The sequence below is a fragment of the Lagenorhynchus albirostris genome, chromosome 3 (assembly GCF_949774975.1).
Source record: "Lagenorhynchus albirostris chromosome 3, mLagAlb1.1, whole genome shotgun sequence".
NCBI lineage: Eukaryota > Metazoa > Chordata > Mammalia > Artiodactyla > Delphinidae > Lagenorhynchus > Lagenorhynchus albirostris.
Window position 1 is genome coordinate 164233751 of NC_083097.1, and position 25349 is coordinate 164259099.

The 25349-nt window shown below is 53.4% G+C and overlaps 1 protein-coding gene across 12 annotated transcripts; it reads left to right on the forward strand.

Moving 5' to 3' along the window:
• Window positions 1-1869: 1869 nt before the first annotated feature.
• Window positions 1870-24034, forward strand: TYK2 (tyrosine kinase 2). 12 transcript variants are annotated; one of them, XM_060145206.1, is made up of 26 exons: window positions 1996-2067; window positions 3077-3194; window positions 3337-3401; window positions 3760-3975; window positions 6922-7045; window positions 7163-7310; window positions 7629-7792; window positions 10697-11063; window positions 11651-11860; window positions 11981-12138; window positions 14686-14794; window positions 14889-15078; window positions 15166-15269; window positions 15365-15547; window positions 15635-15722; window positions 16647-16774; window positions 17663-17798; window positions 17881-18035; window positions 18756-18906; window positions 19370-19476; window positions 19708-19900; window positions 20276-20394; window positions 20767-20939; window positions 21160-21277; window positions 22256-22366; window positions 22450-24034. In XM_060145206.1, the coding sequence occupies exons 4-26, from the start codon at window positions 3780-3782 to the stop codon at window positions 22582-22584; spliced, it is 3567 nt and encodes a 1188-aa protein (XP_060001189.1). In that variant the 5' UTR covers window positions 1996-2067; window positions 3077-3194; window positions 3337-3401; window positions 3760-3779; the 3' UTR covers window positions 22585-24034. The 12 variants fall into 12 exon arrangements, with proteins under 12 accessions (XP_060001187.1, XP_060001196.1, XP_060001197.1 ...); XM_060145204.1 differs by lacking the exons at window positions 1996-2067; window positions 3077-3194 and adding an exon at window positions 1870-1939; XM_060145213.1 differs by lacking the exons at window positions 1996-2067; window positions 3077-3194 and adding an exon at window positions 1870-1939 and having other exon boundaries at window positions 19379-19476.
• The last annotated feature ends 1315 nt before the right edge of the window (window positions 24035-25349 follow it).

Sequence of the window (25349 nt, forward strand, 5' to 3'; positions counted from 1 at the left end):
AGAGCTCCTCTTTTTTTTTTTTCCCCAGTTGCAAATTATTCCCTTGTCAGGATGCATCACTGTTGAGTCCCCAGTTCCCGAGTTCCTAGCACTCACTACCCTCCAGGTGCTAGGCTAAGTCTCTGTCTACAACTTCACATTGAATCTCCATAGCTGTCCTGTGAAGAAGAGTCTCTTTTTCCCCACATTTTCTCAGACTAAGATGAGTAGCCACATGCCCTTGGCCACAGCAGTTATGGCTCCACCTTCAGAAATAAACCTGGTTCTGCTCTTTTGTGCTGGGCAAATAACCAACCTCGGAAAGTTACTCAGCCTCTGTTAAAGAAAAAAATGACTCTGACACTTGTTAAGAACTGTCGACTGAAAAAAAACAAAAGCATGACCTAAAAGTTGAGAGTTATATTTTATTCAGCAGACAAAACTGAGAATTAAGTCTGGGACACAGCATCTCAGATAACTCTGAGAGATTGCTCTGAAGAGGCAAGTGGGGATCCAGGATATACAGGAGTTTTTGCATCAAAGACCAGGTAGTCGGAACATCAAAAGATTATTGTTAATTAAAGAAAACCAGCTATCTCAAGTTAAGGAATTTAGTACTTTTCTATGTATGGGAAGATGCAAGAGTCTGGGCTCACTGAAGTCATTCCTTTGATAGGCACCTCAGCTATCTAGGGCCAGTATCCTGGGCTTTCTCATCCGGAGTCTCCTCAGGGTGCATCATTGCGGGGGTTGGGGGGTGTGGTGTGCTGTGGCTGATGGCTTGATGCTGGGCATCCTCTTTCTATCCTGAGTTCCCTCCAGGGTCACCATCTGGGGGGCTGTAATGTGACGGCTTGATGGCTACAACATCCTTTGTTTATTGATATGGCAGGCAATATTTTTCATTCACAGAACGGTAAGGAAGACTTTATTCAGGACTATTGCGATAGGCGGATTGCAAAAGGGGAGAGCATTGGGCTCAACTCTGAATGCAGCAAAGACAGCTGGGGACTGACAGCCAGAGCAGAGTGGTGAGGTCCATGGAGACATTGAGGGTAGGGGGATTCTTGCTAAAGAGAGGCCAAGGATGTATACATCAATGGTGGGGAATGAGAAACTTGATCAGATATCAAGGGTTGGGGGATGACTTAGAAGGATTCTTTGCTTAGACTGTACTGTGCAGGCCAAAGACAGGACTGTTGCCAAGGTTGAGGAGTAGTTGAGAAGAAGGTTCAGAAGACTACAGTTTGGTCAAGGAGAGAGTCTGTCACCTCTCTGGACCTCAGTTTCTTTCTCTGAGAAATGGGGATAACAGTCCCCAGAGGAACTCCTGCTAGCATCAAATGAGATAACGCGTGGAAAAGGCTCAGCGCATAGCCTTTTCTGTAAAATGACAGCGACCTACTGTGTAGGCATCAGAACTCGGATCAGGTGGGACGTCCAAGCTGCTACCTTGAGAGCAAGGGGCCCTCGGAGGACAGGGCTACAGGTGATCAGAAAAGGGATGTGAGCTGGTGGGCCGGAAATGCCTCCCTTAGAGGAAGGGGGTCTCAGGCCGCCAAGCAGGGCTGGCCAGGCAGACAGGGACGAAAGGCAGGACAGATGTAGGGCCATATGGCAGGGGAGTTGGAGGACTGAAAGACTGCCGAGCTGAGGACCTGGGCTTGCACCAAGTTCAGGTACGGAAGCCTGACTTAGGCCCACCGCCCGCGTGGGTAATGGAAGCAGCCTTGCCCCGGCAAGACCTCACACTCCCGCCCGCTGCTGAGCAAAGCATGAAACCCGCACCAATGGGAGCGCCGCCGTAGCAGCGAGGGGGCGGAGCAGAGCGGCCGCCAATGAGTGTGCCCGTTTCAGGCAGCCAATGGGAGGCGGTGTCCCAGCGGCGATCAAGCGGCGGCTGACCCTGGCTGCTGGGCGGGGCGGGGTCCTAGGTTCGAGCCGGAGTTCCCCGGAAAGGGTGAGTCTGGAGGGGGGCCGGGAGGGGGCGCGCCCGGGAGGTCATCAAGAAGGATGCGGCCGGCGGGACTGCCCTTTGCAGGAGGTGGGTAGAAGCCCCCACACTGCCTTGGGACTGATTGATGCCCGGTGGGTACACGTCGCGGTTCCCGCCCCTGCCGGAAGGGTTTGGAGATTTCTGTTGGGGGGCGGGGGCTGCGGACCTCACCCAGACCTCATCTTCAAAGCTGGGTCTGGGCCCAATGGGGACGAGGAGGGAGGAGATGGGCACCTGCAAAACCCCATCCCCAAGATCTTATCTCGAATGTTAATAAGATAATAATAGCGAACATTTATCAAGCACTTATTGCACGCCAGGCCCGGTGCGGAGCCCTTTCCCTGTCTCACCTCACTGAATCCTCCCATCAACCCTTTGAGAGAGAGACTGTTTTATGCCCATTTTCTAAATGAGGAAACAGGTTCAGAGAGGAGTTGATTCTCGACGCCTCCGACATTGTGCTATTACACAACCTTCTCTTTTCCCCCATCACTGTCTTAAACCAGTAACATCGGTCGAATCGCTGACAGCCCCTCCCTGCAAATACTGGAGGCCTCAGGAGGCCCGAGCCCTGGGCCTGGCTCTCGAAAAGTTCCAGATTGTTGGGGAAAGAGCTGAACACAGCCCCTTCTCCGCTCAGGGAGCCAGCAGGGACTGGGGTCGCTGGTGGGGGTAGATGTGGTATGCAGGAATCTCAGCTTGAAAGAGAAAAAGGATTATGATGATAAAACCAATAATGACTTCATTCTTGTTTTTATCATATTTGTTATTTTTTCATGCCTGTATCAAGGTACTGAACATGTGACATGCAGAACTGTGTTGAAACATCACAACCTAATTGATCTACAACTCTAGTTTTTTTAAAAAAAAGGATGTAGAAAAAATAACCGTAATATAATAATCTGTTTTAGTTACACAATATAAAAAACATGTAAAGTGTAGCAGCAGTAATCAAAATATGAGGTGGAGGAGAATGAAAAGTATAATGTTTACCAGTCCTATTGAAGTGAAACTGTTATTAGCTTAAAATAGGGTGTTACAAGTGTGAGGTATGTTATGTAAGGCTCATAAAATGTCTTAAACTTGTAACATTAAACTTAGGGTAACCACAAAGGAAAAATCTTATAGTAATTACATCCAAACACAAAGAAAGACAGCAGGATAAGAAACAAGGAACAATGGATGTACAAAACAACGAGAAAACAACAAAATGGCAATAGTAAGTCCTTACCTATCTGTAATATGGTGACAGTGGTGCGTAATTCACTTACAACTCTAGTTTAAAAGTTAAAAAAAAAAAGAATGTAGAAACTTCACAACCATCTCTTCATGGCAACACTCTCAGCATCTCCATTTTCCAGATGGGGAAACCGAGGCCCAGCATGGCTAAGTGACTCATCTGAGTCGACACAGGATTCACCCCCAGGTCTGTCTGGCCACCCCTGTCTTCCTGGTTATTTTGGAAAGGTGGGTTCAGAGCAGATTTAAAAAAAAAAAAATTATTGGACAGAGCAGATTTTTATATTGGTGAATTTGTCCAATAAAGGGGTTTGGTGGTGTTATTGTTCATGACTGATCTGGTAGGTGGGGACACATACCCCAACTCCATCAAACGGTTGTGGAAACTGGGGCTCAGGAAGGGGAATTGGGTGTCTAAGTTTGCACAGCGAGCAGGGGTCCAGAATCTTCCCCCCAAGCCTCAGTCTGGATGGTTGGAAGGTTGAGGTGCTCAAAGGGGCCTCCAGGCTGAGGCCTGGGGCTGACAGGATGTTGTTCCTTCCCAGGCAAGCCAGCTGTCAAGAGCATGCCTCTGTGCCAATGGGGGGCCACCACCAGGGGCAGAAAGCCCGATGGGGATGGAGCTCAGCCCATGGCCACCAGAGGAGGCCTGAAGGTGCTTCTGCACTGGGCCGGCCCCAGTGGCGGGGAGCCCTGGGTCACCTTCAGCGAGGCCACACTGACTGCGGAGGAGGTCTGCCTCCACATTGCACACAAAGTCGGTGAGTCCCGGGCATCAGCCCCATGGCGGGGTGGAGGTGCTGGCAGCCGCCGGGCCTCATCCATCCAATCGTCTGCCCATTCATTCAGAGGACATTGAGTGAGCACCTAGTGTGTGCCAGGCCCCAGTTACTACATTTGTAGAGCTGATATTCTAACAGGGATCAACAAGAAACACAATAAATAAGAAAACTGTATAGGAGACCAGAGATCATGGTAAAAGATTTAAAACTTGGGGAGATAAGGGACTGAGCCACGGGTATATCTTGGGGAAGATGGCGTCAGGCAGTGGGAACAGCAAGTGCAAAGGCCCTGAGGTGGGAACTTGCCAGCAACAGTGAGGAGGCCGGTGTGGCTGTAGCCGAGTGAGTGAAGGGGAGACAGGAGTAGGTGAGGGCAAGCAGGTGATGGCACAGGTTGTACAGGGCCTCTTGGGCCTCAGGGAGGACTTTGGATTTTACTCCAAGTGAGGTGGGAGCCACAGAGGACTGTGAGTGAAGAAGGAATGTAATTGGACGCAAGTGTCACAGATGATCTCTGGCTGCTGTAGGGGGAGCAGACTGTGGCGGGCGAGGGCGGGAGTAAAGTAGGAGGTTGTGGGGCAGAAGTCAGCCAGGTTCAGATCTTACAGTGTTTTAAACCCCAGAGGGAGGAGTTTAGGGCTTAAAGCTTTCCCCAGGAACAGTAGTGAAGCATGGAATGGTTGAGAGAGCCTGCAGCACACGTGCTTGAAAGTTAGTTTCTCCTGCCAGAGGGGGAGAAGGTCTCTCCAAGGGGACTTTGCTTACATGCCCTTTCCTCCAGGACGTCCTCTCAAACCCCCTGTCCCACAACTGGATGGGGGCCTTCTGGTAGATTTCTATAACACCTTGTACTTTCCCATCAATGGCATATTCTTAAAGAAGTACTGGTTTTCTGGGTGGTGTGAAACATGCCTGGCCAAGGGCCCAGAGAACCTGATCTTTTTGAGGAAGCAAAAGATCTTAAGAATAACTGGAGCATAGTTTTCAAGAATTTGGAAGGGGAAGTAGGAATTGAAAGCAGAGCATAATTGTCTGGGTCCAGGTCATGGTTATTCAGTGCTGAGGAGGTTGGGCTTTCTCAGGGGGCAAAGGGGAGCGGTGGAAGTTTTAAGCCAGAGAGTGAAACAGATTGGTTCTTTAGGAAGTTGTCTCATAGGGAGGCATGCTCTTTTTTTGGGGGGCAGTACACTTGGATGCAATGATTCTTTTCTTTTTTTTTTTTTTTTTGGCCGTGCCATGTGGCTTGTGGAATCTTAGTTCCCTGACTAGGGATTGAATCCAGCCCTCGGCAGTGAAAGCACCAAGTACTAACCACTGGACCACCAGGGAATTCCTGGATGCAATGAGTTTGGAGAGCAATTTGGCATCGTCTAACATGGTTGAAATGTACATCCCCTGAGGGCACACAGTCCCACTCCTAGATGTGCACTCTACAGACACTCAGCTCATGTGTTCCAGGAGATGTACATGGGAAAGTTCAGAGTGGCTTCATTTATCTTAGTGAAAATAGGAGACCATCTCAAAGTCTGTGTATAGGAGAATGCACAAATCAGTTTCAGTATGGTTGAACACTGAAATACTATACAGCCAGGAAAAAGGAATTTAACCAAAGTTACATATATCACATGTGAAGCTTAAAACCTTTCGTAGCATGAGAAAGCAAATTGCAGGACGCCTATGGTATAATACCGCATTTGAATTTATAACATTCAAAGATGATAGAGAATATAAAAATGATAAACTCTAGTTCAGGAGTATAGTTACCTCTTTGTGGGAGGGGAGAGGAGGTGGATGTAGGTGGGGGCTTCAGTTGTACTTGCCAGGTTTTATTCTTTTTCTCATGGCTGGTACTTAGGTGATTATAAATTATTCTGACGGACTTCCCTGGTGGTCCAGTGAGTAAGACCCTGTGCTCCCAATGCAGGGGGCCTGGGTTTGATCCCTGGTCGGGGAACTAGATCCTGCATGCATGCTGCAACTAAGGAGTCTGCATGCCACAACTAAAGATCCCTCATGCTGCAACTAAGACCCGGTGCAGCCAAAACAAAGAAAAAAAAATTTTAATTAAAAATAAATAAATAATTCTGAACTATTTTAGATACAATTTTTAAGTGATGTGTATAAAAAATAGATGCTTGGGCAGCCAGTGTGGGGAATGACAGTAAGTTTGGAGGCTGAACTAGGGCTGAGTTTTGGATTTGAAGGAAGTGGGTAGATCCCAGAGAGATGGAGGATGCCGAAAGTACAGGACTTGTGACCAATCTGATGTGGAGGGGGTGGGACGAGTTGAGGACAAGGATGAAGTCCGGCAGAGAGGGGGCAGGTTTGGGGACCTCAGATGAGATCTATTTGGAACAAGGCACATCTCAGGGGGCCCGAGATGTCTAGAGGAAGACAGCCAAGGGGTAGTTGGATATTTCTCTGGGTCTGGAGTTCAGAGAGAGACCAGGCAAAGTGCCAGCAGTCTGTAGAGCTGTGTTAGTCAGTCTATGATAGGTTTTGCTGTAGTAACAAGCAGCGCCCCCAATTCTACTGGGTTAAGACAATGAAAATTTACATAAAATCTAATGCAGGTCAGATGGTTCCCCTCTATCTTATAGCTTCACCACTAGGCATAAGGGGTTTCCAACATCCCTGGGGCAGCGAAGATGGCAGGAAAGTTTATTTCTAGGCCTGGAAAAATGTACTCCCTTATGCCCACATCCCACTGGCCAAAAACCAGCCCAATGTCTCCATCCTAGCTGCAAGGGAGGCTGGGAAATGTAGTTTTCCTGTGAGGCCATAGGATGGTTTACATATTGCATTGTCCTCTGTTGGCAAGGCAGGAGGCCCAGGGAGGGATTGTGAAAGGAGACAGTGGGTCTGGGGGTCCACAGGGCTAACGGCAGCAGGCATTGACTCCTGACTCATTTCTCCCCTGTCCAGGCATCACTCCACCCTGCTTCAATCTTTTTGCCCTCTTCGATGTCCAGGCCCAGGTCTGGCTGCCTCCAAACCACGTCCTGGATATGTCCAGAGACTCGAGCCTGATGCTGTACTTCCGCATGAGGTGGGTGAAGTCCCCTTGGAAGGCTTTCGTTCTGTCCCCTCCCTCCCCTGTCCCCACCTTCCTGGACTTGGTCTGAATCTGTGCTAAACCCCAGCTGCGCCCCCTCCCTTCCCGCAGGTTTTATTTCCGGAACTGGCATGGCATGCATCCCCAGGAGCCGGCTGTGTACCGCTGCGGTCCCCCAGGGTCCGAGCCTTCCTCAGAACAGGCCGAGCAGGGGGTGCAACTCCTGGACCCCGCCTCCTTTGAGTACCTCTTTGAGCAGGTGTGAGCAGGGCTGGGGAGGTGAGACTGTTTGTGAGGGAGGTTGCAAATGAGGAGTCCTCACTTCCCTCCCAATTTGCTGTAGCTAGTAGGTTTCAACTCATGCCATCTGGGATCCTTTGGCTGCCTGAACCAAAGGGTTTTGAGACTCTTAGGGTTGTAGGGGTAAGTGCTGTGATTGATTAGTGATGTCTGCCACAGGCATAGGGTTGGGCAGAGGAGGCATACATGTGGGGTCCTTCCCTTCCCCAAAGTGACCAGAAGCTGGGGAGTGAACAGGTTCTCATGCCTCCCTTTCTGCCTGATTCCCCATCCCCAGGGCAAGCATGAGTTCATAAATGACGTGGCATCACTCTGGGAGCTGTCAAGCGAGGAGGAGATCCACCACTTTCAGAACGAGAGCCTGGGCATGGCCTTTTTGCACCTCTGCCACCTCGCTCTCTGCCGTGGTGTCCCCCTTGAGAAGGTGGCCAAGAAGATCAGGTATTGAGAATGAGGCGGGAACACTGCATAGGTGGGTGGACATGCCCAGGCATCTGGTGGCCAGGGTAGACCTTGCATACTGTCATGCCTTCATTCATTCAACAAACATTTATTGAGTGCCTACTGTATGCTTGTACTAGTTTTTTTTTCTTCCAGCCGTGCTGAGCGTCTTGTAGGATCTTAGTTCCCTGACCACGGATTGAACCCAGGGCCCTGGCAGTGAAAGCACTGAGTCCTAACTGCTGGACCGCCAGGGAAGTCCCTGGTACTAGTTTTGGGTGTTCTGGACACAACAGTCAATAGGACAGACAAAAATCCCTGCCCTCCTGGAGGTCCCATCTGATGAAGGAGACAGGCAATAAACACAAAATACAAAAATAAAATGTATAGCGTTTTAGACAATGATAAGTGCAATGGGGAAAAATTAAGCAGTAACAGAGGAAGAAGGGGTGTGTCAGGGAATGGGGGGCATACAATTTAAAACTGGGTCATCATAAGAACCTGCTGTATAAAAAATAAGTAAATTAAAAAAAAACCTGGGTCATCAGGGAATTCCTCACTGAGAAGGTGACATTCAAATTCAAAAATCTGAAGGAAATGAAGGAGGGAGCCAGGTGGGTATTTGGGAGAAGAGAATTCTCCACAGAGGGATCAGCCAGTGCAAAGGCCCTAAGATTGTACCATGCTTGATATGTGGTGGAGGAAGTGTGGCTGGAGCAGGGTGAGCTTGGAGGACTCCCTAGAATTCAAGGGAAAAAAGGAGGCAGGAGTCTGGAGAGCTGCTAGCCTCCACTGCAGTGAGGGCTGGGGCAATCAGGGCACACTGCCTGGCAGCAAGAGAAATGGGTCTTTCAGGACCTGCAGTTCTTTTTTGGCCGCGCCACACAGCTTATGGGATCTTAGTTCCCCAACCAGGGATTGAACCCACGCCGAGTCGTAACCACTGGACCTCCAGGAAATTTCCCAGGGCTTGCAGTTCTTAAAGCACATATTTTTCAATCCCTGTCGTGTTATCACTGGAGGACTAGGGCTGTGACAGTGAAGCTCAGGACGCTGGGAAGCCCAGAAGAGGGACCCTATCCAGCCTGGAGATCAGAGGATGCTCCTGGGGGGAGGTGATTTCTGCTAAGACCTGAAGGTTGCGTTGGCTTTATCCAGATGTGGATTGCTTTGGCCAAGCATTCGAGGGAGAGGGAACAGCATATACAAAGGCCCAGAGGCAGGAGGTGGTAAAGACCTAGTTTCCAGGGGAACTGAACTCGGAATGTGATTGCCCAAATGCAGGAGACGGCCAGGCACTAGTCAGGGAACCTTTTTCCCTGAGAGCTCTAGGGAGCCCTGGAAAGCTTGGAAGTGGGGGCAGAAGGCAGCTAGAACCTTGACCTTTAGGATCTTTGTATTCAAAGGTTGGAAGAGGTGACTTGGGACATGGAGGATGAGGCTTCAAATCTCATCTAAGTGGGCTATGCTGGTGCGCAAGTGCAGGGCAGGAGAAGGGGTGAAGGGTATGGCTTTGTGAAGAGCAGAGGGCCTTCCCAGAGCTGTGCCTTTTATTGATAATCATATTAATGATCAAAACAATAGCGACTTCTCCAATAATAATAATAGCCAACACTCACATAGTCCTTATTTTATGCCAATCAATAGTCCTGATTCTCTCATCAGCCCTAGAAGTGGGCACTGTTTGATCCCATTTTACAGATGAAAAGACAGAGCCCTTTAGAGCTTAAGGAAGTTGCCCAAGAGCTGGGATTTCCGACCTATAGTCTCCTCCAAAGTCCTGGGCCCTGGGTCCAGACACCACCTGGCCTCCCTGTGCTGGCCCTTTATAGCATTCTCTGTCCACCTTCATGACAGCCTGCCTGTTTTTTTTTATTGTTTTTGGGGTTTTTTCAGTTTTAATATTTTTTATTTTTATGTTTTAAATTTTTGGCCGCACTGGGTCTTCGTTGCTGCGTGCGGGCTTTCTCTAGTTGTGGCGAGCGGGGGCTACTCTTTGGTGAGGTGTGCGGGCTTCTCATTGTGGTGGCTTCTCTTGTTGCAGAGCACGGGCTCTAGGCGCATGCGCTTCAGTACTTGTGGCGCATGGGCTCAGTAGTTGTGGCTTGCGGGCTCTAGAGCACAGGCTCAGTAGTTGTGGCGCAAAGGCTTAGTTGCTCCGAGGCATGTGGGATCTTCCCGGACCAGGGCTCGAACCCGTGTCCCCTGCATTGGCAGGTGGATTCTTAACCACTGCGATACCAGGGAAGCCCCCCCTAATACTTTTTAAATTGAAATATAGCTGATTTACAATGTTGTGTTAATTTCTGCTATACAGCAAAGTGATTCAGTTATACATATATATACATTCTTGTTTTTTCATCCTCTTTTCCATTATGGTTTATCATAGGATATTGAATATAGTTCTCTGTGCTATACAGTAGCACCTTGTTGTTTATCCATTCTATGCATAAAAGCTTACATCTGCTAACCCCAGCTTCCCACTCCATCTGTCCCCCAACCTCCTCCCCCTTGGCAACTAGAGTCTATTTTCTATGTCTGTGATTCTGTTTCTGTTTTGTAGATAGGTTCATTGTATCATATTTTAGATTCCACATATAAGTGATATCATATGATATTTGTCTTTCTCCTCCTGACTTACTTCACTCAGTATGACAATCTCTAGTTGCATCCATGTTGCTGCAGATGGCATTGTTTCATTCTTTTTAATGGTTGAGTAGTATTCCATTGTATATAAGTACCACATCTTTATCCATTCATCTGTTGATGGCCATGTAGGTTGCAGCCTGTCTGTTTTCTAGACGAGGCAGCTGAGGTTCAGAGAGATGAAGCCACTTGCCCCACGTCACCCAGCTAGGCCTGCAATCCCGGCCCCTGACTGGCCCCTCCTGGTCGTCCCCACAGCTTCAAGGACTGCATCCCACGCTCCTTCCGGCGGCAGATCCGGCAGCACAATGCTCTGACGCGGCTGCGCCTGCGGAGCATCTTCCGCAAGTTCCTGCGGGCCTTCCAGCCGGGCTGCCTCTCCCAGCAGGTTGTCATGGTGAAGTACCTGGCCACACTCGAGCGGCTGGCGCCCCGCTTCGGCACAGAGCGCGTGCCCGTGTGCCACTTGGAGCTACTGACCCAGGCTGAGGGGGAGCCCTGCTACATCCGGGATGGCAGACAGGCCCCTCCCGACCCCGGGCCTGAGTCTGCCGCAGGACCCCCCACCCACGAGGTGCTGGTGTCGGGCACCGACGGCATCCAGTGGCGGCTGGTACAGGCAGAGGTGAGTGGGGCGCCTCTTCCATCTAGCAGTCCAGGGCAGCTGGGGGTGGCGCGCCCTTGCTCAGCCTTGGCCTTGGCCTCCGAAGGTGGTTTTCCCCCACGTGCCTCTGGGGTGTGTCAGTCTGTGCCTGGGAGTCTGTTCCTTTTGTTTTGTTTTGTTTTGGTTTTTTGTTTTGTTTTTTTTGGTCACGCGGCATGGCATGTGGGATCTTAGTTCCCCGAGCAGGGATCGAACCCGTGCCCCTTGCATTGGAAGAGTGGAGTCTTAACCACTGGACCGCCAGAGAAGTCCCTGGGGGTCTGTTTCTTGGGGAGTGTCCTCTGTCTGCCTGCCCCCCTGGGGACCTGCTTTCTGGGGTCTGGCATCTGGGGCCGAGAGGGTGAGGAACCTCCATTCTACTCTCCCCGAAGTTCCAGTTTCTGGCATGTGTATCTCTCTGGGTGGGTCTCCTGTCCAGCCTGTGACACTGGGGTTGATGGGGGGTTGCCTGGTCCCTCCAGCTCCCGCCTCTCCCCCGGGGAAAAGTGCAGTGGGACTAAACAGGCACTGCCCTGCTCCATTCACCTGCCCCACGTGTTGGTTTCCAGACTCCCAGTGATGGTGGTGGTGGTGGCGGCAGAAGGATGCCCCATGCTGGCCCATCTGGGAAGAAAGCCAAGGCCCAGGAGGTGGGCAACCAGCCAGTGCACAGACCTCAGGAGGCCCCATGGGCCTACTTCTGCGACTTCCAGGACATCACCCACGTGGTGCTGAAAGAACGCCGCGTCAGCATTCACTGTCAGGACAACAAGTGCCTGGTGGGGCCCGGGACGGGGGGCCGGGCTGGCCGTGGGGGGAGGGTTGGGGGACGGTGGGAGCCTCTGGCCCGTGACATCTGCCTGATGTTGTCCTCCCCACCACCGCCCCCTCGCCTGCAGGAGTTGAGCCTGCCTTCCCGGGCTGCGGCCCTGTCCTTGGTGTCACTGGTGGATGGCTACTTCCGCCTGACGGCCGACTCGAGCCACTACCTCTGCCATGAGGTGGCGCCTCCGCGGCTGGTGATGAGTATCCAGGACGGTATTCACGGACCCCTGCTGTGAGTGCCCGGGGGGGGGGGGGGGGGGGGGGGAGGGCGGGCGGGCTGCGTGGTGGTGACTGAACTGGGCATGAGCTCTAGGGACTGTGGGGTTTGAATGAGGTGTGTGCATGTCGGTGTCTTAGTGTGTGCATGTGTGTCTTAGGGTGTGAAGGCCTGTGTGTTCACCCATGTATATGAGTGAACATGTGTGTGCAAGCATCCATGTCTCAGTGTGTGTGTGCCTGTGTGTGCACGTGAGTGTGCATGCACGTGTGCGGGAGCATCCGTGTCTAGTGTGCACACGTGTGTCTGTGTGTGCGTGCGTGTACACGTGCAAGGATTTGCTCATACAGCATTGTGCATGCGTTCACGTCGGTGGGTGCTCACGTGGGTGCATGTGTGCACCCAGGGCTTATGGGGGAGAACAGGCACCTGTCACGGCATGGACGGTGTGTCACGCTGAGAGTGCCTGGGTTGGGGACTGTCACCACACATGTCTGAATGTTTAACAGCCCACTTGGCACGCAGCTGTGTCACTACTCTGGGGAGTGCGTCTTGTTTGGTTTTGTTGTTGGTTTGGCCGCGCCACGGGGCACGTGGGATCTTAGCTCCCCAGCCAGGGATGGAACCCATGCCCCCTGCAGTGGAATCGCGGAGTCTTAACCACTGGACCACCAGGGAAGTCCTCCAACTGCGTTTTAAATTGTCAGTGTGTGTTTTTGCACGTGACAGGACGGGTGAGTTTTGCTGGGCTATGCGTTGTCCAAACGCTGGTGGCTGTTCAGATATACGTGTGGGTGTTTACACCCCTGCAGGCATGTGTCTGTCCTGGTACTTGTGGATCACTGTCTGAGCACTCCTGCTTGGACGTGTGGGGCTGAGAATGTGAAGTGTCAGGGCTTACGTGGTCATCAGGTGTGTGTGGCCATCCTGTATGCTGCCGGGTTGGGGTTTGTGACCATCAGCTCATCTGCTCATTGGCCCTGTGCCTGGGTATCTCCTGTCCTATCTGTGACACTTGGACTGGCCCCTGGGTCAGTCTAAGAGGTCTCACCCTTCCAAGCCTAGTCTCTACACCAGAGGAGGGTGAAGTGGTCGGTTCACCTCTCAAGGGCTGTGGCTGTACGGGCCACATGGGCCATGTGGCCTATGGGCCATGTCAGCGTGTGTCTTAGTCCATTCGCGCTGCTCTAACAGAATGCCAATGACTGGGTGGCTTAGAAACCACAGACACTTATTTCTCACAGTTCTGCAGGCTAGAAGTCCAAATTCAAGGTGCTGGCAGATCCAGTGTCTGGTGAGAGCCCCACCTCCTGTTACATAACCAAAGTTCAGTCTTCTGGCTGTGTCCTCATATGGTGGAAGGGGTGAGCGAGATCTCTGGGGTCCATTTTATTTTTGTATTTATTTATTTAAATTAATATATTTACTTAATTTATTTTTTGGCTGTGTTGGGTCTTCATTGCGGTGCCCTGGCTTTTCACTGTGGTGGCTTCTCTTGTTGCGGAGCGTGGGCTCTAGGCACATGGGCTTCAGTAGTTGTGGCACTCAGGCTTTAGTAGTTGTGGCTCACAGGCTGTAGAGCGCAGGCTCAGTAGTTGTGCCACACGGGCTTCGTTGTTCCGCGGCATGTGGGATCTTCCTGGATCAGGGCTCGAACCCGTGTCCGCTGCATTGGCAGGCGGATTCTTTTTTTTTTTTTTTTGGCAGACGGATTCTTAACCACTGCGCCACCAGGGGAGTCCCTGGGGTCCATTTTATAAGTCACTAATCCTATTCGTGACGGCTCCACCCTCATGACTTAATCACCTCCCCAAGACCTACCTCCTAAGGCCATCGCCTTGGTCGGGGGTTAGGGCTTCAACATAGGAATTTTGGGGGGACACAGACATTCAGTCTATGGTACCACATATGTAACTGTCAGAGTCTGTGTGGCTGTGTCACCTTGTAGTACCTGTTTGTGCTTATGACAGTTGTCCCCTCTGGGTCTGGGATGCCAGTGCCCCTGTGCTGTTATGTTACACAGCTGCTGTGTCTGCGATCTTTCATACTTTTTTTTTCTTTTTTTTTTCGGCCGCACTGTGCGGCATGCGGGATCTTAGTTCCCCAACCAGGGATTGAACCTGCGCCCCCTGCAGTGGAAGCGTGGTCTTAACCACTGAACTGCCAGGGAAGTCCTTTGTCTGTGATCTTTTCCTTTCGGTGTGTGACAGACTGCATTGTGCGTCACCCTGGGAGTGGCAGTGTCTATGGCTGGGTGTGTGCCGTGTGTGTGTGTGTGTGTGTGTGTGTGTGTGATCCTGTCGGCCACGGTGTCCACAGTTGTTACGCACGAGCATGTGCCTGTTCCGGTACCTGTGTCTGTGTGTGAGTTTTCATGCATGGGACAGGGTTACCTGCGTGTGTGTGTTCAGACACAGTGTCACCACATAAGCTGTGTCTGACATTTATCCCAGCTGGAGTGTGCCCTGCTGGGCAGGTTTTGTGTGTCCTTGTTGCCAGGTGTGGGTCCAGCAGTGCTCCCAGGTGCCCTGATGGTGCCCCTTTGTGCCCCCACCCGCCCAGGGAGCCATTTGTGCTGGCCAGGCTGCAGCCCGAGGACGGCCTTTACCTCATCCACTGGAGCACCAGCCACCTCCACCGCCTTATCCTCACGGTGGCCCAGCGTGACCAGGTGGGCCTGGGGCGGGGGTCCTGGGCTGGGGCTGGGCGTGCTCCCTGCCTGGACCCCTGCTCACCGCCCTCACCCCTCCTGCCACCTGCTCCAGGCACCCGGCGTGAAGGGCTTGCACCTACGGAAGTTCCCCATCGAGTTGCAGGCTGGGACTGTCGCGCTGGAGGGCTGGGACCGGTCCTTCCCCAGCGTGCGCGAGCTGCGGGTTGCCCTGCAGGGCTGCTCCCTGCGGGCCGGCGACGACTGCTTTTCCCTGCGCCACTGCTGCCTGCCACGGCCAGGAGGTACCAAGATGGGGGTGCCACGGGGCTCGGGTTGGGGGGGGGCCTCTTCCCTCCGTGCCAACTTTCAGGGACTGCTTCCATCCCCAGAGATCTCCAACCTCATCGTCACGCGGGGACCTCGGGCCAGCAGCAGGCCACTCAACCTCAGCCATCTCAGCTTCCACCAGATCCGCCAGGAAGACATCACCCAGGTGCGTGGCGCGGGGGTGGCTCCTACGGGCGCGGGGCACCAGGGAGGCAGCCTGGAGCCGTTGTCATGGAGATCTTCCACACCATGTCCCCCCAGCTGTCCCACTTGGGCCAGGGCACGAGGACCAATGTGTATGAGGGCCTCTTGCGAGTGGGGGGCGGAGGCCCTGAAGAGGACAAGGTGGATGGCGGGGACCCCCCCGTGCCCGGGGCGGGCTGTGAACAGGAGCTGCGAGTGGTACTCAAGGTGCTGGATCCCAGTCACCATGACGTCGCCCTGGTGAGTGAGCGTGGCCAGGGGATGGGGGGCAGGGTGAAGAGGGTCAGGTCAGGGCCTGCAGCCCCCTAACCTGCCCCGTCCCCACAGGCCTTCTACGAGACAGCCAGCCTCATGAGCCAGGTCTCCCACGTGCACCTGGTCTTCGTGCACGGCATCTACGTGCACGGCTCCGAGAGTGAGTGGGCCCTGCCCCACCCCCGACATACACACACACCCCACCCCACTCTGCCCCATTTACAGCCCGACCCCACTTACACTCTTGACCTGCATCCTTATCCCTGACTGCACACTGACCTTTGACCTCCACCGCACCCCTGAACGTACCCCAGCCTGTGCCCATCGACTCTCATCTCCAGCCTAAACCCTGTCCGCACCATGACCCTTAGCAGCTCCCTGATCCCTGGCTACGCCCCAACCGTCTACCTGCACCCCGACTCCAGACTGCATCCCTAGCTCCATCTACCACCCAAACACCTCTACAATCCAGCCTCTGTGTATCCTCTGACCCCCTCGATACTGTGACAGCATGCAGACCCCAGCCTTGTTGGCCACCCCGATCCTCCCAGACCTCAGCCCCTGCTTCTCCCCCCGCTCTCCCGCTACTCTGTGCGCACCTCCTTGTACAGGGTGCCCATGGCCGCCCCCAGACCCGCCGACCTCAGCACCACGTGTCCGTCTCTCCTGCTTTCCCCGCAACGCTGGCCTACGTGCCGAGCCTGTGCACCTCTCACTGCATAGGCACCCCCAGCCCTGTGGGATCCCAACCTCCAGCTCCACTTCCTCCACTGCTCTGCACCCTCCCCCCGGTTCCCCAGTCCCGTCCTGACCTTTGTCACTCACTCGCAGCCTCCTCTCTACCCCAGCCCCACCCTGGACCCAAATGCCAGCATTCAGCTCGGCCTCACCCTGCACCCACCTCCGCTGGCCCTCAGTACTGCATTCCTCCTCTCCCCGGAGTCGCTCCCGAGCCTCCCCCCACACCCTTGCCCGACACCTTCCCCACCTACAATCCCAGCGCCGCCCCCCCCCACCGTCCTGCCCCCTGGCGCCCTGGAGGGTAAGCTGGTGGGCAGCACCTGCAGTGGCTGGGCCTTTGCAGATATCATGGTGACGGAGTACGTGGAGCACGGGCCCCTGGACGTGTGGCTGCGGCGGGAGAGGGGCCGCGTGCCCCTGGCCTGGAAGCTCACAGTGGCCCAGCAGCTGGCCAGTGCCCTCAGCTACCTGGTGCGTGGTCTGCGGGCGGGGCCTGCGCGGGTGGGGAGGGCCAGGGCAGCTCCCACGTTGCGTATGGAGGCCTGAACGCACCCATCCATGCACTGGATCTTCCCATGAACCTCCTCTGCTCACGCACCCCTGTGGCTCCCATCTCTCCCCACCTCCTCCACTTGGTGTCCAAGGCCCTGTGGCAGTCGCCTCTGTCCCTCTTGCCATTTGTTCCCCAGCCCTTCCCGGTCCAGTCACCCCAGTTTCCAGAACACCCCCTGTGTGCCGGGCTCTGTCCTAGGCCCTGGGGACCCAACAGAGAACAAAACAGACAGAAGTTTCTGTCCTTGGGGAGCTGGCATTTTAGTTGGGAGGGACAAGCGAGAAATAATAATTCGTACATTACATTACATAGTACGCCAGAAAGTAGCAAGAACTGTGGGCAGAAAAGCAGAGGTAGAGAGGAGGATTTGATACAGTTTGGGGAAGGGGTGATGTCTTAAACAGGTGGGTTGGAGAAGGCCTCACTAAGGTGACCTGGAGGTGACATGGGGTGAGGGGAGAGGTGGGTAGTTGTGAGTGTATCTGGGAGAAGTGCATTCCAGGCAGAGGGGACAGCCAGTGCAAAGGCCCTGGGGAAGGAGCATGCCTGCCATGGGTTTGAGGACCACAGTAGGGTCCTCTGGCCTTTTGTCCCTGGCTGAGAGGCTTGGCCACCAGCACTGGGAAAACAGGAAGGACCCACTGGAGACCCAGTGCTGCCTTGTCACTATGACAATGGACTGGCATCTCCATAATGACCATGATTGTCTTTTTCACTTGGGCTGTCCCTGGGGGGACCATGTGGGATGGGGTAGGGGTGGGGTCTACAGCCCCCAGTGGCCACGCCCCCTTTCCCCCCTACCCCAGGAAGACAAGAGCCTGGTTCACAGCAACGTGTGTGGCCGGAACATCCTCCTGGCACGGCTGGGGCTGGCGGAGGGCACCAGCCCCTTCATCAAGCTGAGTGACCCCGGTGTGGGCCTGAGCGTCCTCTCCAGGGAGGGTGAGGACGCAGGCAGGGCTGGGCACAGGGGCGGGCTTCCCCCACTCCTTTTACCTTGCTGACCTCTGACTCTGGCCCCCAGAACGGGTGGAGCGGATCCCCTGGACAGCCCCTGAGTGCCTGTCCGGTGGAGCCAACAGCCTAAGCACTGCAGCCGACAAGTGGGGCTTTGGTGCCACCCTCCTGGAGATCTGCTTCGATGGGGAGGCCCCCCTGCAGGGCCGCAGCCCCTCCGAGGTATGTCCAGGGGACCCCTGGGCCCTTCGCACAAAGAGGGCTGGCACCGCCAAGGGGTCCAGAGGGTACATTCAGGGTCCAGAGCTGCCTCCCCTCTGGCTGTGCAGCCTCATCTCTCTGGGGCTCCATCAGGTCATCTGTCAGTTGCAGTGAACTGCAGTCCCAACCTCATAAGGTCGTTATGGCACAAAGCAAATAGATCACATGCTTTAGGCAGAGTGACCAGGGCATCAAGGGGGAGGCACAGGCTGTCGGGAGGAAGGGGACCCAGAGGATGCCCCTGACCCAGCTGAGGGATGGGGCAGGGCTTCCCAGAGGAGGTTTTAATCTAAGTGCAGAAATATCAGTGTCCCAGGCTAGGAAGAGCAGCCTAGGTGGTGGACACAGCCTTTGCAAAGGCCGGGAGGCTTTGGGACATTCAGGGAGCTGCAGTATGCAAAAGCGTTCTGGGAGCAGAGGTGGGTGGAAGGCAGGGCAGGAAGGGCCAAGTGTGAGATGCTCCAGCACAGCACAGCCTGCTCTACTTGGGTTCCAATCCTGACTCTGCGGTGGTGGGCAAGTCTGCATCCCGTTGCCGAGGCTCAGGGGCCTCATCTGTAAAATGGGAATGACAAGAACAAGGACCTGGCTGGTCTAGCCCTGCTCTGGGGACTTGACTCTGCCTCTTGGGGAAGGGGACTGAGGGTGTACACTGACTCCTTCCGGTCCCCTCTCCAACAGAAAGAGCGCTTCTACCAGAAGCAGCAGAAGCTGCCTGAGCCCTCGTGCCCAGAGCTGGCCATACTCACCAGCCAGTGCCTGACCTATGAGCCAGCCCAGCGGCCATCCTTCCGCACCATCCTGCGTGACCTCACTCAGCTGCAGCCCCAAAGTGAGCATCACTCCAGGGCGGGGACCCTGGAGGGGGGGAGGGGCTGGGATCCCTGCTGACTCAGGCATGGTGCACCCAAGTCTCTGTACAGTGGCTTAGGGTGTGTGCCGGTTTCTAATTCACTTAAGTAAGGGGGAGGGGAAGCCCCAAGCTCTCCTTTCTGTTTTGCTTGGGGAGAGCCACGGCTTCTTTGGATGAATTAGACCCTGGCAAATTTTTTGGTTATTAATGAAAAGTTTGTGCCCTTTACCCAATCTCAGAACATCCCAGGCGTTGGTTATGGTGCAGCCAGCTCTGTGTTTTGGACAATAAGAGGAATTTTCCAGCCCTTGCAAAAAAAAAAAAAAAAACAGTTTGCTTATCTCTGGGATCGGATGCTGGGGATAGCAGTAGCTGGCTTTCTGTGTCCCCAAGTGTGGACCCTTTTGGAGAAAGGGCTGTGTTCCAGACTCACCCACTGTAGCTCTTCCAGATCTCGTTGATGTCTTGTCTGTGAACCCGGACTCACCGGCGTCAGATCCTACGGTTTTCCACAAGCGCTATTTGAAAAAGATCAGGGATCTGGGTGAGGTAAGGGCGAGGCCTGGAGGACCGGCGGCGGGGCATGGGCTGCTCCAAGGCCCTGGCCTTAGAGACTCTCAGCTTCAAGGGACGCCCCGGGGAATTGAAACGGAGGCCTCAGCCCCAAGGGGACCCATCCACATGGAGTAGGTGGGGCCTTGGATTTTCCAAACAAACCTGCCTGGAGGTGGGGCCTGGGGAGCTGGGGGTGGGGCTGACGCTCCTGCACGCTCCGGCCAGGGTCACTTCGGAAAGGTCAGCCTGTACTGCTACGATCCAACCAATGACGGCACTGGTGAGATGGTGGCCGTGAAGGCCCTCAAGGCAGGCTGCGGTCCCCAGCTCCGTACAGGCTGGAGGCGAGAGATCGAAATCTTGCGCACACTCTACCACCAGCACATTGTCAAGTACAAGGGCTGCTGCGAGGACCAAGGTGGGCGGGGCCTAGAGATGTAACAGGGTGGGGCTATGGCTTGGGTGTGGCTTGGTGGGCGGGGCCAGCAGGACCTGGCCAATTAGAGCCTCTCGGCCCCAGGCTGGAAGATGCAGTTTGCAGACACCAAGGTGGGCGAGGCCCGGCTGCCTCCTTTCCATCCTTAGGTGCTCTGCTGGGGCCAGGATGGGTGGGAGCCACCGTCAGCTCCCTTGCCTGTGGACGGGTTCAGGATGGGTCCGCCCCACCTGAGGACTGGTCCTAGTGTGGATGGATCTTGGTTTTCCCTCCCCACCTTGGGATAGGGGGTGCAGGGTGGGCAGCCTGTGGTCCAGGTCTCTACCACCCTTACGGGCCGCTCCTCTCCGGTGTCAGGCGAGAAGTCGGTACAGCTGGTCATGGAGTACGTGCCCCTGGGCAGCCTCCGAGACTACTTGCCTCGGCACAATGTCGGGCTGGCCCAGCTGCTGCTCTTCTCCCAGCAGATCTGCGAGGTGGGACTGCCTGCCCCTGCTCCCAGAACCTGCCCCCTTCTTTGGCTTGGCCTGAGCTCCCTATCTCCCCCGCCAACCCCGCTGGGCCTGCTCTCCTCCATCCTTGTCCATTCAGCAGATCACCTGGCCACACCCCCACTGGCCCAGGCCCCCACCCCCCTCCCAATTCTCCCGCCCCCTGCCCCGGGGGAGCCCCCCGTGTGGCTCCACCTCTGCTGTCTGGCTCTGCTCCTTTTCTCTCTGGTCCCAGCTGCCATCCTGCCCGTTCTCGCGCCTGGTCCCCGCCAACTTGACTGTCCCCTAGCCATCCTGGTCACTGCTTCTCAGGCCCGGTCCTGCCCCCGCGCTGATCCTGACTTGCCCCACCCCCAGGGTATGGCCTACCTGCACGCGCAGCACTACGTGCACCGAGACCTGGCCGCACGCAACGTGCTGCTGGACAACAACAGGCTGGTCAAGATTGGGGACTTCGGTCTCGCCAAGGCCGTGCCCGAAGGCCATGAGTACTACTGTGTGCGCGAGGATGGGGACAGTCCCGTGTTCTGGTAACCAGCGGGACCCAGCCGGAGGGAGGGGTGCCAGGGTCACCTGGAGCAGACAGGGTGGAGGAGATGGATTCCGGGGTCTCAGACGACAGGGCCTGGGTCAAGTGACACTGCCCCCCCTCTTAAGGGTGGGGCCCTAACTGGGACCACAGGGCTCCTAAGCCTCAGGTAAGGACTCCAGCTCGGTCTGGCCCAAGGCCTGAGTGCCCTCTCTCCCCAGGTATGCCCCGGAGTGCCTGAAGGAGTGTAAGTTCTACTATGCATCCGATGTCTGGTCCTTTGGGGTCACCATGTATGAGCTGCTGACCTACTGTGACTCCACCCAGAGCCCCCCCTCGGTGAGCGCCAGGCCCGCACCCCGACCCCATCCTAGAGGAGTTAGCGAGGCATGCATTCAGTTCCCAGCTCCGCCACCCTAGCAAGGACTTAACCTACCTGAGCCTCACAGTCGCATTCTGTAAAGTGGGCCAGTTACACTGCAGAGGGCTTGGATTGTGACCGAAACCCACTCAGATAGGAACGGCTTATTCTGCCATTTGCAAACCCCAAGGGGACAGTGGGAACATGGCTTGATCTAGACCTTCAAATGCCATCAGGAATCCCATTTTCTCCATCTCTCAGCTCTGCTGATTTCCATGGTAGCATTTTGGTTTTTTTGCCGTGCCACGCGGCATGTGGGATCTTAGTTCCCCCATCAGGGATCAAACCTGTGCCTCCTGCAGTGGAAGCACCGAGTCTTAACCACAGGTAGCATTTCTTAAGCAAGCCTTCCCTTTGTTGTGGCAACAGTGGACCCAGCTGAGGGGAGGAGGGTCTTTCTCTTTCCAGCATAATTCAGGACTCTCTGATTGGCCCAGCTTGACTCACGTGCCCTCCAGGGAGCCACTCACTGTGTAGTCCTTGGCTGAGGGGAGGAGCCTAGAGTATGTTAGGGGTTTATTCCCAAAGCCAATCAGAGTGTCTTTATAGGAAAATTTTTTTAAAAAATTAAAAAAGTTTTTAAAAAATTAAAAGATTTTTCTGAACAGGCAAAAACAACTTGCTGAGGCTTAATAATAATAGCAAGCACCTAATTCAGACTTACTCTATGAATATTAGTTTATCTAAGTTTCACAATAACCCCAGGTGGTAGATGTTATCACCCATTTTACAGATGAGAGAACTGAGGCCCAGAGAGGCGAAGTCATAAGACCAATGTTATGCAGCTGAGAAGTGGTAGAGATGGCATTAGAACTCCTGCCGTCCGGCTTCAGACTCTTGACCTCTATCTAGGCAGCCCCGCCTCTTAAAAAGAGCTTGTCCTGTTTCTTCTGTAGAAATTCATCGAGCTCATAGGCCTCACCCAGGGGCAGATGACAGTGCTGAGGCTCACTGAGCTACTGGAACGAGGGGAGAGGCTGCCACAGCCAGAGAAATGTCCCTGTGAGGTGAGACCCTCCCTTTTCCCCCTGCCCCCACCATCGGACCAGGGAGAGAGCAGAGATCACAGCCTCAGTTTTTCCTTCCCCAGATCTATTGCCTCATGAAGAACTGCTGGAAAGCAGAGGCCGCATTCCGCCCGACCTTCCAGAACCTCATACCCATCCTCAAAACGGTCCACGAGAAATACCAAGGCCAGGCAGCCTCAGTGTTCAGTGTCTGCTGAAGCCCGCCAGCAGCTCTGCTTGGGGGGATTGGAGCAGACGGTACCCACAGAGAGGGCCTCCTGCTTCCCACCCTAAGAGGAGCCCAAGAGCGGGTGGTCAGCCTCACTGACTCCCTGTGCCTTACTCCTGTCTGGATGCCCCACCCCTCTGAACTGACTTTCCTTGTCTTAGTCCGTTTGGGCTGCTATAACAAAACGCCACAGACTGGGTGGCTTATAAACAACAGAAATTTATTTGTCACAGTTCTGGAGGCTGGGAAGTCAAGATCAAGGCACCAGCATGGTTGAATTTTGGCAAAAGCCCTCTTACTGGTTCATAGCCTATGCCTTCTTACTATGTCCCCACAAGGTCCAAGGGGGCAAGGCATCTTTCTGGAGCCTCTTTTATAAGGGCACTAATCACATTCATGAGGGTTCCACCCTCATGACCTATGCACCTCCTAATACCATCACGTTGGCTGTTAGGATTTCAACATAGTGATTTTGAAGGGACAGAAACGTTCAAACCATAGAACCTTCCAAGATCATGAGCCTGACACAGGCTCCTGAGGGATCCAGGACAAGCAAGGAGCTAACCAGGCCCTTGAATCTGATCTTTTTATCTTCCCCCAGCTCCTGCCCTTGGAGCCCACTATCTCCCCTAACTGGTTAAAAACTCATATTTCCTCTGCTAGAGGCATGGTCCTTGGGCCCTTCTTCAGCACGTGTCCACTCTCCTGGGGACTGCAGCTAGAGCAAGACACTCATTGCAGAAGAAGTCAGATTCAACTGTTGAACCTTTGCTCACCTCTAAATCACCAGCCAGCAATTAGACCAATGCCTGGAACACAGAAGGCCCTCAAGATGTATATTAAATATATCAACAAAGGACCTGGAGGACCACATGCCATGTAAATAAGATTGCCAGTTTCACCTTTTTCTCGCTGTGTGACCTCAGGCAAGTGGCTTCCCCTCTCTGGGCCTTAGCTTTCAACTATGAACTTGGGATGGTCATGCTTGCTGCCTTGTAGGACTAGTGTCAAGAGCTAATGAGGGCTTCCCTGGTGGTGCAGTGGTTAAGAATCTGCGTGCCAATGCAGGGGACACGGGTTTGATCCCTGGCCCAGGAAGATCACACATGCTGCAGAGCAACTAAGCCCATGCATCACAACTACTGAGCCTGCGCTCTAGAGCCTGTGTGCCACAACTACTGAAGCCTGCGCACCTAGAGCCCGTGCTCTGCAACAAGAGAAGCCACGACAATGAGAAGGCCACGCATTGCAACAAAGAGTAGCCCCCGCTCGCTGCAACTAGAGAAAGCCCGCACACAGCAACGAAGACCCAACACAGCCAAAAATAAAAACAAATAAATAATTTTTTTAAAAAAAGAGCTAATGAGGTCGTATCTGTCAAATGCTTAGCAGAGAGATATGCAAACAACTGCTCAATAAACATTTGATATTATTGTTAATCTGGTGTTTGCCAATGTGTTTCTGCTTAACAGGTATACTTGAGATGGGTCTGCCACATTGTGAAAGGCAGTTAGATTTCTTTCCCATGGGACTTCCTAAGACCCTGTGCATTGCAGCCCTCCTGACTGGTCAGTTTCACACTATTTTAGTGATATTTGCTTTTTATAACAGTTTTTAAAATTAAATATTCATTATAATTGTAAATCTTCCTTTTTTTTTTTTTTTTTGATATTGCCATAGGCAGTGAAATGTTTCCCTCCTCTGTCCATCAGCCACCACTGTCACCTCCCCGGGAGACAACTAATGTTATCTGGTTTCCTCTTTTGGCTTCCAGAGACATTTTATCCAGATACAAGGAAATCTGTGCACATGTTACGTTTCCCCATCTTTTGCAAAAATAAGTGTGTGCTGCTATATAGAGCTCTAGCCTGTATCTTTTCTATTTTTTCCCCACATAATAGGCCTTGGAGGCAAACAGTGTTTTCTCTTTCTATTTTATGGTTGTGTTGTAGCTCATCATTCAAATGTCATCGGCATTTGTTCATGTAATCATTTCTAATCCTTTGCCATACCCCGGGCTGGTGCAGTGAGTAAGCATGTGTGCACATGGTTTCACCCACATTCAAGGGTATCTGTAGGACAAATTCCCAATGGGAATAGCTGCACGATCTAACCTGGTAATTTGGAAAGTCATTGCCACTAGAATATATTTTGATAGGTGATAGGGCAAGTCTCTCCTCATTCTTTTCTCAAAATTATCTTGGCTTGTTCTTAGGCAGATACTTTTTTTTTTTGCATTCTTTTTTATAAAAAATTATTTTCCGGGACTTCCCTGGTGGCACAGTGGTTAAGACTCCACGCTCCCAGTGCAGGGGGCCCAGGTTCGATCCCTGTTTGGGGAACTAGATCCCACCCGCATGCCACAACTGAGAGTTTGCATGACACAACTAAGGAGCCAGCGAGCCGCAACTAAGGAGCCCTCCTGCTGCAACTGAGACCCAGTGCAACTAAATAAATAAATATTTTAAAAAATTATTTTCCGTTATGGTTTATCACAGGATGTTGAATGTAGTTCCCTGTGCTATGCAGTAGGACCTTGTTCTCTCTGTTTTATTCGTTTTCTTTTTTCTTTTGTCATACCCAGTTACATGGAGATTTTTTTTGCCCGTTTGGAAGTCTGGTATCTTCTGCCAGAGTTCAGTAGATGTTCTGTGAGAATCCTTGCACATGTCAATTTTTTTTTTTTGGCCGTACGGCATGTGGGATCCTAGTTCCCCGACCAGGGATGGAACCCATGCCCCCTGCAGTGGAAGC